Source organism: Arvicanthis niloticus, chromosome 18, assembly GCF_011762505.2.
Source record: "Arvicanthis niloticus isolate mArvNil1 chromosome 18, mArvNil1.pat.X, whole genome shotgun sequence".
Classification (NCBI taxonomy): Eukaryota; Metazoa; Chordata; class Mammalia; order Rodentia; family Muridae; genus Arvicanthis; species Arvicanthis niloticus.
This window is the reverse complement of record NC_047675.1, coordinates 45,709,287-45,722,542: the sequence shown is the minus strand read 5'-3', so window position 1 is coordinate 45,722,542 and position 13,256 is coordinate 45,709,287. Positions and strand designations below refer to the sequence as shown.

Sequence of the window (13,256 nt, the reverse complement as noted above, 5' to 3'; positions counted from 1 at the left end):
AGGTCAGAGAGTACCAGGCACATATACATATGTAAGTTTTTTTAGTTGTTTTGTTTTTTGTAAAAAATGTAAACCTGGAGCCTTGGGAAGTCTCTAGAGGGAGTACGTGAGGCTGGGGATCTAGAACATCTACAAAAGATCCAATGGGCCATCAGCGCTGCTTTCTGCATAGAAGCAGGAAGCCAGCCCCTCTCAGCCTTGCAGCACACAGGCCAGGCCAGTAACAACTCCATCAGTGGCTGGGGTGGAGTCCAACCCTCATTCCAGCTTAAACACACTGAGCTGATTGATTCTGACTTGCTTGGGTTCAGAATCTCTGAATGGGAGTAATGCCAGTGCCTTCGAGAAACTGTCAGTCAGCTCTGACGAAGGAGAGTGGGAAAACCTAATGGACACAGGAAGAACTACTTCTCTGTATAGTTATCTGGACCATCTATTCAATGGATGGATGGACCAACGGACAGAATCTATGAGCCCTCTTTATCATTCGCAATGGTAGATGACTTTTTAAAAGCCAGCTACACTGGCTCGTGTCCTTTACCCTAGCAAGTAGAAGGGTGAAGCAAAAGGACTCCCAAGTTTCAGACTTGGCTATCTGAGTCTGAGGTCAGCCTGGGCTAACTAATTGAATCTGAGGCCAGCCTGGGCCAATGTTGGGAGACCCTGTCATTAGTTGACCAATTACAAACAATGCCAGGTGTGGTGTCTGACATCTGTAATCCTCTGAGTTAGAGGCTAACCCAGACTAGCTACATAGAAAGTTACAGGATGATCAGAACTACAACAGCAGCCAAGGGGCTCAGAACTGGCTTGGCAATTAAGCATTTGCTATACGACCATCCACAAATCCAGTTCCAGAGAGCGCAGCACCCTCTTCTGGCCCTCACAAGCCCTAGGCATGCATTCAGTGCACATGCACAGACAGGCTGTGGTTGTTTGAAAGAGCATGGCTCCCCACAGGCTCATACACTTGACTCCTTTGTCTCCAATGGGTACAAATGTTTGGGAAGAATTAGGAGATGTGGCCTTAGGAAAAGTCCTAAGGCTTCAGGGACAGTTGCTGTGGCTCTAGCCAGGCCATCAGAGGAACTGGTATGCTAACTAACGTAATTGTGCTTGCTGGCATTATAGGGGTGCTGTCTTTCCCTCAGCCCTCAGGACTGTACTTGTCAGGAACTAGAGATTATGACACAGTAACTTCAATATGACACGCTGATGCTCATCACCGGGCCTGAAGACACTTTTGGTTTTGAGAAATATTATTTAATTACAATTTATTATCGAGAAAAGCATCTTAAAAACAGAGCTAAGAGGGCTGGAGACAGCTCAGAGGTTAGCACCAACTGCTCTTCCAGAGTTCCCGAGTTCAATTCCCAGCAACTACATGGCAGCTCACAACCATCTGTAATGGGATCCGATGGCCTCTTCTGGTGTGTCTGAAGACAGCAAACTCTGTGTGTGTGTGTGTGTGTGTGTGTGTGTGTGTGTGTGTGTGTGTGTGTATGAATGATTCATTTTTTAAAAAAATAAGAGCTAAGTAGTGGTACACATCTTTAATCCCAGCAGAGACAGGAGGATCTCTGTGCCTCATTCATACACACAGTTCTAGTACAGCCAGGACTACATAGACTATAAAGAGATACACACCCCCTCAGAAAAAAAAGAAAAAGAAAGAAAAAAGAAAAGGAAAGGGAAAGACATGGTGTTGGCACATTGGAGGTGAGATAGTCTTGGAGTTCAAGGTCAGCCTGAGCTATGGCCTATGTAGACAGAATACTGGGGATGAGGATGCAGGAAGCCCTGGGTTCCATCCTCAGCACCGTGGAGCAGTGGGGGAAGGATTAAAAACTCAAGGTCACTCTCAGGTACAGTTCAGAGCCACCTGGGCTACAAGAGTCCCTACCTCAAACAAAGCAAAACAACCTTCAACAGCAACAGCAGGACAGAGAAAATGTGTACACATACAATGGACATCCTTCAGCCACAAGGAGCAACAGAACCATGTCATTTGCAGAAAGATGGACTCTGAAGATCACATAGAACACTAGAAAACAAGGTGCCTACTGGGAAGACACTGGAGAAGACACTGGAGAAGGGGAGGCAACAGGTCGGTACCAAGAGCATATTATCCACTTGTAAAAAAAAATGGCAGTATAATAAAAATATAATTTAATGGGGGCTGGAGAGATGGCTCAGAGTTTAAGAGCACCGGCTGCTCTTCCAGAGGTCCTGAGTTCAATTCCAAGCAACCACATGGTGGCTCACAACCATCTATAGTGAGATCTGATGCCCTCTTCTTACCGGCAGGCATACATGCTGGCAGAACACTGTATACATAATAAGTAAATATTTTTTTTTTTAAAAAAATGTGATTTAAAGACCAAACCTGGGGACTGGAGAGATGGCTCAGCAGTTAAGAACACTGGTTGCTCTTCCAGAGGTCCTAAGTTCAATTCCCAGCAACCACATGGTGGCTCACAACTACCTATATAATGCTATCTGATGCCCTATTCTGTCATGCAGACATACATACAAATAGCATTCATATGTATGAATAAACAAATCTAAAAAAAAAAAAAAAAACAAACAAACCTGGGAGAGATGGCTCAGCAGTTAACACTGGTTGCTCTTCCAGCTCACAACTACCTATATAATGCTATCTGATGCCCTATCCTGTCATGCAGACATACATGCAAATAGCATATGTATGAATAAATAAATCTTAAAAAAAAAAAAAAAAAAAAGGCCAAACCTGGGAGAGATGGTTCACTGTTTTTTAAGATAGCACTTGCTTTTGCACATGACCTGAGTTCAATTTCCACCACCCAATGGCAGCCCATAACTTTTCATAATTTCAGTTCCAGGGACTCTGAAACCCTCCATGGGCACAAGGCTCACTCGTACATATGGGCAAAAACATCCACATACATGAAATAAATGCATCTAAAAGAAAATCTTCAAAACACATTCCTGAACCCTAATCACCCCTTCAAGGCAAGTAACCAGCCCACTCCTCTACCATGTTTCCTTCACTTACACACTATGCACTGGAGAGGCCATGTCTTTCCAGTGAACTTAGCAATGGTCTCAAACTTGGGTAAAGGTCTAGCCAAATCTGGAAAGAATAGTTTTTAAGATTTAAAATGGCTCTGTGATTAGCAGGCACAGATGCAGGCACATAATAGGCTGCAGCAGGAGGAGCCACTGAGGAAGTAAAGAGGAACCAGAGGCATCAATCAACCTATGAAACCCAGAGACCCTGAGGAGGCACATCCAAGACCAGGAGCTACCTACCATACCAGGCTCTACCCCTCCCACCAAAGCTGCAGCTTCAAACTCAAACGGTCATGCTCAGTTAACAGTGACTGCTCTGGGGGACACCTATTGCTACAACAAATGAACCCCAACAAAGGCAAGGGAAAGAAAACAAAGCCGGGTAAATGTCTGCTGAAGAATATGTGTAACTATAGTGACCCACAAATAAGACCGAGATTCCACACTGAAGACCTAACATACAGACCTTCACAGTGGTGAGGCTGGAGGCTCCTCTGGGCCAGTCCCACCTCCAGCTCAGTGGACAACAGCACTGAGAGAACGAGCCTGCGTTTTTGTTGACATTCATACCCCAGACTAGAGACATTAAAACACACTTTGTGACAGAGCATGGTGGTACTTGTCTTTAATCCTAGTACATAAGGCAGAAGCAAGTATCTGTGAAGTTCGGGGTGGGGGTGGGGGTGATTCTTTTTCTTTCCCAGACAGGGTTTCTATCCTGGAACTTGTTCTGTAGACCAGGCTGGGCTGGAACTCAGAAATCCCCCTGCCTCTGCCTCCAGTGCTAAGACTAAAGCCATGCACTTCCATTGTGTGACTTTGAGTTTGAGGCCAGCCTGGTCTACATAGTGAGTTCTAGGACAGCCAGAGCTGCACAGGGGAGGGAAGGGGAGACACAAGAACTAATACAGAAGACCTCGTTTTGCATTTTATTTGAGTCAGAAGTAAACGTGCCAGTCTGGAAAAGTTCAAGAGTTAGAAGGTGAGGAGTGTTTTATTTATCTGGCCACTGCAGAGCATTGATAAAAAGGGAAAAAAAAAAGTCTGGAGAAGACAGAAACACTTCAGGTTAAGCGGCTGTAGAGATGGGTCAGCAGTTAAGTGCAATGGCTGCTTTTCCAGAGTACCAGGGTTCAATTCCCAGGACCCACAATGTGGCTCACAACCACCTGTAACTCAGTCCCATGGTATCACCTCTTCTGGCCTCTACTAGCAAGGTAGGTGTGTGATACACAGACATACATATGAGCAAAACCACTACACATAAAGTAAAAATGAAAAGGAAAGATCTTTAAAAAGAAAAAAGAATCATTTCAGGTTAACTGACAGATTCTTCTCTAGCCACTCAGCAGATGACCTAATTCTCTCCAAACCATGGCGGGTCTGTCCTTTAGGGCCCTATAGAAGAGATAATAGACCAACAAGACCTTGACTGAGAATTGCCTTTTTATAGTGTAAAGCCAGTGGAATACGTAGTTGGAGAAGTGGCTTAGCTGTTATGTTAAGAGAACTGGCTACTTTTGCAGAAGACCCAGCTTCAATGCCCAGCACCCACATGGTGGTTCACAACTGTTTGTAACTGCAGTTCCAGGGGATCCAATGCCCTCTCTTTTCTCTGTGGGCACTAGACACACATGTGGTACAAAACTCATACACATAAAAATAATAAAATATTTTACTGAATTTCAGAGTAGTTTCTAAATTGTTTGTTCCAAGTATGTGGCACACTATAATCCTCAAGTATGATGCCAGAATGAGGAGGGGCCTGTCTAAAACACACACAATACACAGACAGACAGTGTGAGGTAGCTCCAGTCCCTAACCCCAATGCTTGGGCAACAAAGCATATTGTAAATCCAGTAAGTTGTCCAGGTTGCCAACTCAGAGAGAACCTGTCACCTGTCTCTAAGTCAATCCAAAACAAAAAGGTCTAACCAAAAACACACTAGCATACTGAAGATGAAGGGTCAGTGAAGATAAACTTTACTTTTACTTTAAATTTCCCATCTCCTTTCAAGGGGATAAGTGGCTCACAAAATACCATGTCTTTTTTTATAGGTAAAAATCAAATCAGAAAGCACTGGACTGTTAGCAAGTTACTAATGCACAGCAACGCACGTATGCTCGCCCACCTCCGTCTCATTCGCTCTCTCATTCTACCTCTCATCTGAGAGTCACCATAAAATCCCTTCTGTGGAAATCAGGCCCTGGCCTAGTGTCCTCTATAAAAGCAATTCTACAGAGTAGAAAAACTCAAACTAGAAGGCCAAAGGCCTGCTTTTAAGTCCCTAACACTGACTTATCAGCTTCTCGACCTGGAGGCCTGGCTCTGCTGCGGTGTGTGTGGAACAGTGATAACAGTATGTGACAGCTGACACAGGCCACACAGACAGACCACGGAGGACCACACAAACCACAGTGCCAGCTGCTGCAATGGCCCTTCAAAGTCAAGTGTGGTAAGTATACTCCTTCCTGTCCACTGTTCACCTACCCAGGAAGCCTACTTTGGGTCTTAAATAAAGAGTGCCGGCCTTGGCACCCATCTAAACGAAAGCATTAATTAAAATACCAAAAGGTTATGTGGGAGATGTCTTTATCTTCTCAATTTTGCTGTAATCCCTAAACTATTCTTTAAAAAGAAGGAAAAAAAAAAAAAAAAAAAAAGGCAGCCAAGTGTGGTGGTGCCTTTAGTCCCATCACTCAAAGCAGAGGTAGGAAGATCTCTTTGAGTTTAAGGCCAGCCTGATCTATAAAGCAAATTCCAGGACAGCAAGGAAAACAGAAAAACCCTGCATGCAAGAAGAGGGGAGGTGGGGTTTTTTGTTGTTGTTGTTTGTTTTGTTTTTTATTTTTTGGTTTTTTGGGTTTTTTTGTTTGTTTGTTTTGTGGTTTTTTGTTTTTTTTTTTTTTTTTTGGTTTTTCAAGACAGGGTTTCTCTGTGTAGCCCTGGCTGTCCTGGAACTCACTCTGTAGACCAGGCTGGCCTGGAACTCAGAGATCCGCCTGCTGGGATTAAAGGCATGCGCCACCACTGCCCGCCACCACTGCCCCACTGAGGGGAGGTGTTTTTATCAAGATATGGGATAAGATTGTAGCTCCGGCACACCCTTGCTTCAGGGTAGAAAACATATTTAAATTTTAAAAGGGGCATGGCTCAGTGGTTACAGGCACTGGCTGCTCTGGCATCCAGAGGTGGCTCACAGCCTCTCTAACTCCAATTCCAGGGGAGCCAATAGTTTTTTGGTCCAAAAACACATGCAGGCAAACACTCATATACATGAGGACAGGGAGAGAGGAATAGAACGGGCAGATATCAGAACCTGGATTATGCTTCCTTTTCAAACTCTTTTGCTTACACCACAGGTTTGGTGGGTACACCATAAAGAAAAGATGTTGCACCCTGGCCTTGTGGCTACAACTGGTGAAAGCTAAAGAGGTCAGAAGCATGTATTTTAATGTTAAGTCCTGGGCCAGGAAGATGGCTCAGCAGGGAAATGCAGCTGCTGTATAAGCCAAGATCTGGGCTTTACTTCTGAAATTCGCATGCTAAGCCACATCTCTGGAACCCACACAGAAGGGGCAGGAGCCAGGCAGTGGAGGCACACGCCTTTCATCCCAGCACTCCAGAGGCAGGTCAATGTCAGCCTGGTCTACAGTGAGTTCCAGGACAGGACAACCAGAGCCACAGAGAAACCTCTCGTGAGAACAACAACTGAGCCTACAGTCATTCTCCAGCTTCTGTCCACACATGCACCAAGAGACACCCTCCCTGGTTCACGTCTGAGATAAGCTGCCTAACAGACGCAAGATGCTGGAGATGAGAAGAAATGCTAGGAAGCTCCTGACAGCTGCTAGAGTACTCATAAACCCATAAGTACTGCGTTGACATCACTCAGAGGGAAGTGACGGAGTCAAGCAGATACCTTCTGTCCCAGCAAGAGACCAGCGTGAGTGTGAGCTCAATGTTGCAGCCACAGACTCTCATCCAAAGGTTTCTAATGGATTCCATTAAATGCTCTTTGGCAGCCTAGGTGATAAGGTCCATGTCTTGCAAAATGTAATCCATATATTACTTTAGCCCTACTCTGTGTATTTTATAAGATCAATTTTGCAGGGTGTACACCTCTAATCACAGCAGTCAGGAGACTGAGACATGATTGCTACAAGTTCCTGGCCAGCAGCTGTGACACAGCAAGACTTCAGTCTTCCAAATTCTGTCTCTGTGACCAGAGCTGTACCAACTATGTCCCACCCAGCCAAATGCCATCTGACACATACACAAAGCTCTGAGATGTAGCCGTGGAATCACATAAACCAGCACGGTGGCACACTACTGTGATCTCAGCACTGGGGAAGCAGGAGGTTCATAAGTCATCCTTGGCTATGTGGCTAAAAAAAAAAAAAAAAGTTTGAAGGTAGCCTTAGCTACATTTAAAGTCATACACACACACACAAATTGGGGGGAGGGGGGCTGTTGAGATAGAGTTTCTCTGTGTAGCCCTGGCTATCCTGAAACCTGAAACTCTCTTTGTAGACAGGCTGTCCTAGCCAGGCAGTGGTGGCACACACCTTTAATCCCAGCACTTGGGAGGCAGAGGCAAGTGGATTTCTGGGTTCGAGGACAGCCTGGTCTACAGAGTGAGTTCCAGGACAGCCAGGACTACACAGAGAAACCCTGTCTTGAAAAACAAACAAACAAACAAAAAAGGAGACAGGCTGGCCTAGAACTCAGAGATTCCCCTACCTCCGCCTCCTGAATGCTAGGATTAAAAGATGAACACTACTACTCAACAAAGTTTTAAAAGAGCATTTGAAACCAGGTTGTGGGGGGAGGGGTAAAATTTTTTTTTCTTTTTAAGGAACATCTCCAGGTAAGTTCACCAGCCAGGGAACTAAGACAAAGATACACCCAAATGTTCTCGGGCTTCACAAGCACATGGGAATGCACCTGCACGGGAGCAGCTCCAGCCCCATGTGTTCCTGGACACTCTCCACTCTCCTGTCCTTCACCCCATCTGTCCCAGCAGCCCACCTGCCCTGCTCCCAGGAAAGAATAACTGTTGAGAGGGGCAGAACAGGAGTGGGCAGCTTCTCATTCCCTAGGTCTTCAGATGAAAAAACAGAACCAAACTGAAGAGTCTCTCACACTAACAAAATAACCAGCTATAGTCTAAAGAGCCACATTCGTTCACTATAAACCACACATGTTCTCATCTTTGAAAGAAATAAACTTGTCATGTGGGCTACCTTTTTGTTCAATTTTTTTTGTTTGTTTGTTTGTTTTTTGTTTTTAGAGACAGGGTTTCTCTGTGTAGCCCTGGCTGTCCTGGAACTCTGTAGACCAGGCTGGCCTCGAACTCAGAAATCCACCTGCCTCTGCCTAAGTGCTAGGATTAAAGGCGTGTGCCACCACCACCCGGCTTTTGTTCCAATTTATGTTCTTTTTTTTTTTCTTCAGACAGAATTTGCCATATAACCCAGGCTGGGTCAGATTCCCAACCATGCTCAGACTCTCATATGCTGAGATAACAGATGTGCACCACCAAGGTTGGTCCAACACTTGTTCTTTCTCTCAACTTCATGAATATGGGTGTTCTGTTTGCATGTATATCTGGCTATCATGTGCATTCAGTGCCCGAAACTGCCAGGAAAAGGTGCCAAACATCCTGGGATGGAAGCTACAAACAAGGTTGTAAGGTGCCATGTGGGATCATACCCAGATCCTCTGCAAGAGCAGCAAGCATTCCACAGAGCCATCTCTCTGACCCCAACAGTTCTTAATCCAGTCTGCCCAGACAGGATGGTCACACAAGGCCTTTTGGGATCACTTCCACAGACGGAAAAACTGCAGTCCAAGCACATGCAAGTCTTAGAAATGAATAGTACCCTGCTGAAGTGGCACTAAAAGACAAACGCCACTAATCCAACATCCCATGGGCAGCAAATCCCACTGCAGACGTAAGTGTCTGCTATGCAGCAGTGGCTCTTCATGTGTGCCAGTCAACTGCAATGTCTAACTACAAATTCAAAAGCAAGCTCTGCTCACCACTTCCCATAAACATACTTTGGTTAAGTTATCAATGAGAAGTGTCTCCCAGCCCCATCTAGCACATCCCGAAAACTTGGTCCACTGCTCAGAAGTGCTCACACAACTATAATTTGCAAAACTACAATGACTTAATACCTCGTCCAAGCGAAGAGGACAGCTTTTCCCCATTCTTGACAATCTAGTCTGCAGGAGACAGTCACCAAATTATGACAGCTTTCTTTTAATTTTCCTGTGTATACCACTGTTCAAATCATGCTACCTTCACATAACATAAAGTGAAATACCTATTCTAATGTTAGCCCTAGAGAAGAATCCAGAATCATGTCTGTCCACTGACTTTCGTTGCTGAGGTGCAAGGAGAGTTGAAAGGACAGGACAGTCCCTAGACACAGTAAGCACTCAGAGGACTACCAGCTCCTGGACTTCTCACAGCATATACAGTCTCAGAATTGATGGAAATGTTACACACAAAAAATATCTTCAAATACCCATAGCCACTTCAAAACTGCTATTCAGTTCAGGCTTCTGATCTGGTAGCGGAGTGAAATAGCTCAGGAGACTAAAGTAGCCTGCCGCTGCTACAGATAGTTCCACAGGATACATAATGAAACACTGTTTCAAAAAAAGGAAAAGTTAAAGAAAGAAAGAAAGAAAGAAAGAAAGAAAGAAAGAAAGAAAGAAAGAAAGAAAAGTATCTTTAAGAATTACCCCAATGCCAGGCAGTGGTGGCTCACGCCTTTAATCCCAGCACTTGGGAGGCAGAGGCAGGCAGATTTCTGAGGTCAGTCTGGTCTACAGAGTGAGTTCCAGGATAGCTAGGGATACACAGAGAAACCCTGTCTCAAAAAAAAAAACAAACAAACAAAAAAAAAAAAAAGAATTACCCCAATCTAGCTATCAGTTACAAATGCACTTCCAAGAAGACAGTGTAACACTCTGCCATGTGCTAGAAATTGTATCCAAGAACTCCCAGCATGTAAATTGTGGAGGTCTATGCTAAGGATAACAGAAACCAATAGCACATTTCCCAGCCTGAGTATAGAATCAACACTGTGAACCCAACATCAACTTCAAATTAATCTGCTCAGCTCACTGAGCCAGTTCTAACAGCAGGAATGCCAGATCCACTTCCACCTCAGGTGAAAGCTCCTTCCCTAAACTGGTTTAGCTGGTGGACAGGAACGCCCTACACCCAGAGTCTTTCCAAGTTCACAGTTGCCCTTCAATCTACAAAACAGGGTTCAAACAAACAACCCAAAATGTGGAAATGAAAGAGTTAACCTGTAACCACTGAAAGTCCACTGAAAACTGACCCTTAACTGTAAACCTGTGGCAGTTACTTCAACAAAACCCTTGAGTATTTAGGCTCCTCCCTAAAATCCCTGTCCCTGAGAGGCTAAGGCAGGAAAACTCTGTCTACAGCTAACCTAAACTACATAGTAGCCCTGTCTCCAAAAACCTATCAAAACGAAAACCAGGGGTTGGGGAACTGAAACCTGCTATGTGGCTTAGAAATGACCTTGGATTCCTAATCCTCCTGCCTCCAACTCTCCCATTCAGGGGTCACAGGTGTGCTCTACCTCACACTACCAGTCTTTTAAAAATAAAACAGGATTCAAACTCTCATCACCTCTTCTCCCTAGTAGCCGACCAAAGGCACTGCTAACATTTGCTTGGTGAGTTTCTCCGGTCTGGCTCTATGCAATGCCAGACAACTGGCCCCAGTGAAATTACAACTTACAGCATCACCACCACTTCCACCAACTCGACACTGTTACTGGTGCTTGAGAAAGTGAATTATGCTTAAGCCTGCTTTCTTCACCTCAAAATCAATCAATCAATCAATCTCTCTCTCTCACACACACACACACAGATTTACATTACAGCTCAGTTCAGAATGAACCTTACATTACAGACTAATTCCAAAAATAAACCAATGAGATTTGTTGTTTGAGACAGGGTTTCTCTGTGTATCCCTGGCTGTTCTAGAAGGTGTTTTTGAGTTGAGCAGGTCTATGGAGAGGAGCTGGACGGGATGGCTCCAGCATTTAAGGCAGTTGCTCTTGCAGAAAACTAGGGTCCATTTCCATCACGACTCAGACTGACAAACAATCTAACTCCAGTTCCAGGAGATCCAACACTCTTCTCACTTCAATGAGCACCAGGAACATACATACATGTAAGCAAAGCATTCATTCACATAAAGTAAAAATAAATAAAAAAGGTCTCAATAGAGCCAGATGTGGTAGTGAATACTCCAAGGCAGAGGCAGTTGTCTTAATTCCAAGCCAACCAGGGCTGCACAGTGAAGACCTGTCTAAAACTTAAAAAAAAAAAAAAAAAAACTAATAAAAACTCGGAATGATACATTTGTCAAAAATACATTAGTTAATATATAAATGCGAATCCTATGCCTATTGCCAAAAAAATAAAACCTACACCAAATACAAAAGCATTTACAAATGGAGGGGAAAGGTCAAACAGGCAAAGTTCAGATTTGATCTATGAACCTCCACACATATTTAAAAGAACGGAAGTTTCTCCTAGGATCTAACCTTTTATTAAAAACAGTTTCGAGGTTTAAATCCTATATTGCAACAGTTACTAAAATAACCTTTCGAAAGCACGTGGTGGCTCATGCCTGCAACCCACCACCAAGCTGGGATAGAAGAAATCTTAAGTTAGAGACGAGCGTGGACTACAGAGAAAGATCATGCCCCCAAATAAAAAGACACCTTTTATTAAGGTGGCCTAACCAGATCGACCTCGCCTGCCTGTACATACACCCCACCTACCATCTTCGGAAAGGGAATGATTTTATTCCTCAGTTTCCCGAGAAGTCATTTTACTTCTCAATCTGGCAGGGGGGAAAAAAAAAATCACTCGGAGAGGATTGTAAAAGGAGACAGCAATGCCTAGTGTAGGGCTGAGACCTCAAACGTCGGGGCTAAAGCAGCCCCGAGGAGCGGCACCACGTGCTGACTTCTCACTCCTTCGCATCTTAGGAGAGGGTCTGCAGGAGCGGCTCCGGCACAGAGAGCGCAGCAGGCGCTCCGGCCTGCCGGGCTCCGACCCAGCCCGGGCTCGGACTCCGTGCAAAAGGTGTCAGTCCCGGGCAAGCCAGAGTATGCCGCTCCGGCGGTTCCCAGTTTTCCTTTGCAACAGAATTCCCGAGGCGAGGGCCAGGTCCCCGCGGCGCCGCAGCACACACCGGCCACCCGCGCCGCTGGGCCAAGAGCGTCGCCCGGGATTCGGCGACTGCCGGCCGGGCACGCGGAGGCCTTCCCTGCGGCCTCGGGCGTTCTCGGGGCGCCTCGGGCGCTCTCGGGGCGGCTCGGGCGCTGTCGGGGCAGTTCGGGCGGCCTCGGTCGCTGGGGAGCGCGGCGCTAAGGGGCGCGGCGCGGGCCTAGGCCGGCAGCGTGCCGGCGCCTCCCCCACCGCTCGCCCGCCGCGCACCTCGCGCCCGTCGCCCCGAGGCCGTCCCGTGGCCCAGACCTCCCGCCCTGGACGCGGCCCGCGCTACCTGTGGGTTGTGGAGGGCCATGGCGGCCCGTCTCAATGAGGTTCGGCGCTGCTCCGGCTTCTCACGCCGCGTCTCCCGTCGCCGCCATCTTCTCGCCGCACAGACACACTCGCATCGGCCGCCGCGCCTGCGCACTGACCGCGCCGCGGGAGAGCCAGGCGACGTTCTGCGCCTGCGCGCGACAGGTGGGCGTGCGCCCCGGCCGGCGACCCTTCCGTCCGCAACGCGCCGAGGGCGGCCGCTCCGGGCGAGGGCGTGAGGATAGAGCCGGCCACGCACCCCGAGACTGCAAGGTGGAGTCCGGGAGTGGTAACTGCGCAGTGCCCGCCTAAGCTCCGCCCTGGGATCTCCAGACTGGATCCTTTACCTTATGGAGCGCGCTCTTCTGACCGTTCATTCATTCATTCCTTCACTCTTCATTCTCCTCACTAGGTTTGCCTGGCATTGGGGAAACAATTTTTTTTTTTCTTTGTAAAACGTAAAAAATAAATAAATAAATGTTGAAGGAGCTAGTGAGATGACTCAGCGGGTAACGGAGCCTGCCTCCTGTACCCTTGACGACCAGATAGATGAGTTCCATCCTTGGGAACCACATGACGCAAAGGGAAAACCAACTACAAACTGTCTTCT

The 13,256-nt window shown here is 46.4% G+C and overlaps 1 protein-coding gene across 3 annotated transcripts in view; it reads right to left on the bottom strand.

The window, feature by feature from the left end:
* Positions 1 to 12,987, bottom strand: part of Usp10 (ubiquitin specific peptidase 10) — a 45,262-nt gene extending 32,275 nt beyond the window's left edge. The window contains exon 1 of one of the 3 annotated variants that reach the window (XM_034522485.2): positions 12,627 to 12,987. In XM_034522485.2, coding sequence (XP_034378376.1) covers positions 12,627 to 12,647 — 21 coding nt within the window. In that variant the 5' untranslated portion in view covers positions 12,648 to 12,987. Of the gene's footprint in view, positions 1 to 11,898; positions 11,938 to 12,626 lie in introns of those variants that run through there. The other 2 variants (XM_034522486.2, XM_076915964.1) reach the window with 2 other exon arrangements.
* Between the last annotated feature and the right edge of the window lie 269 nt (positions 12,988 to 13,256).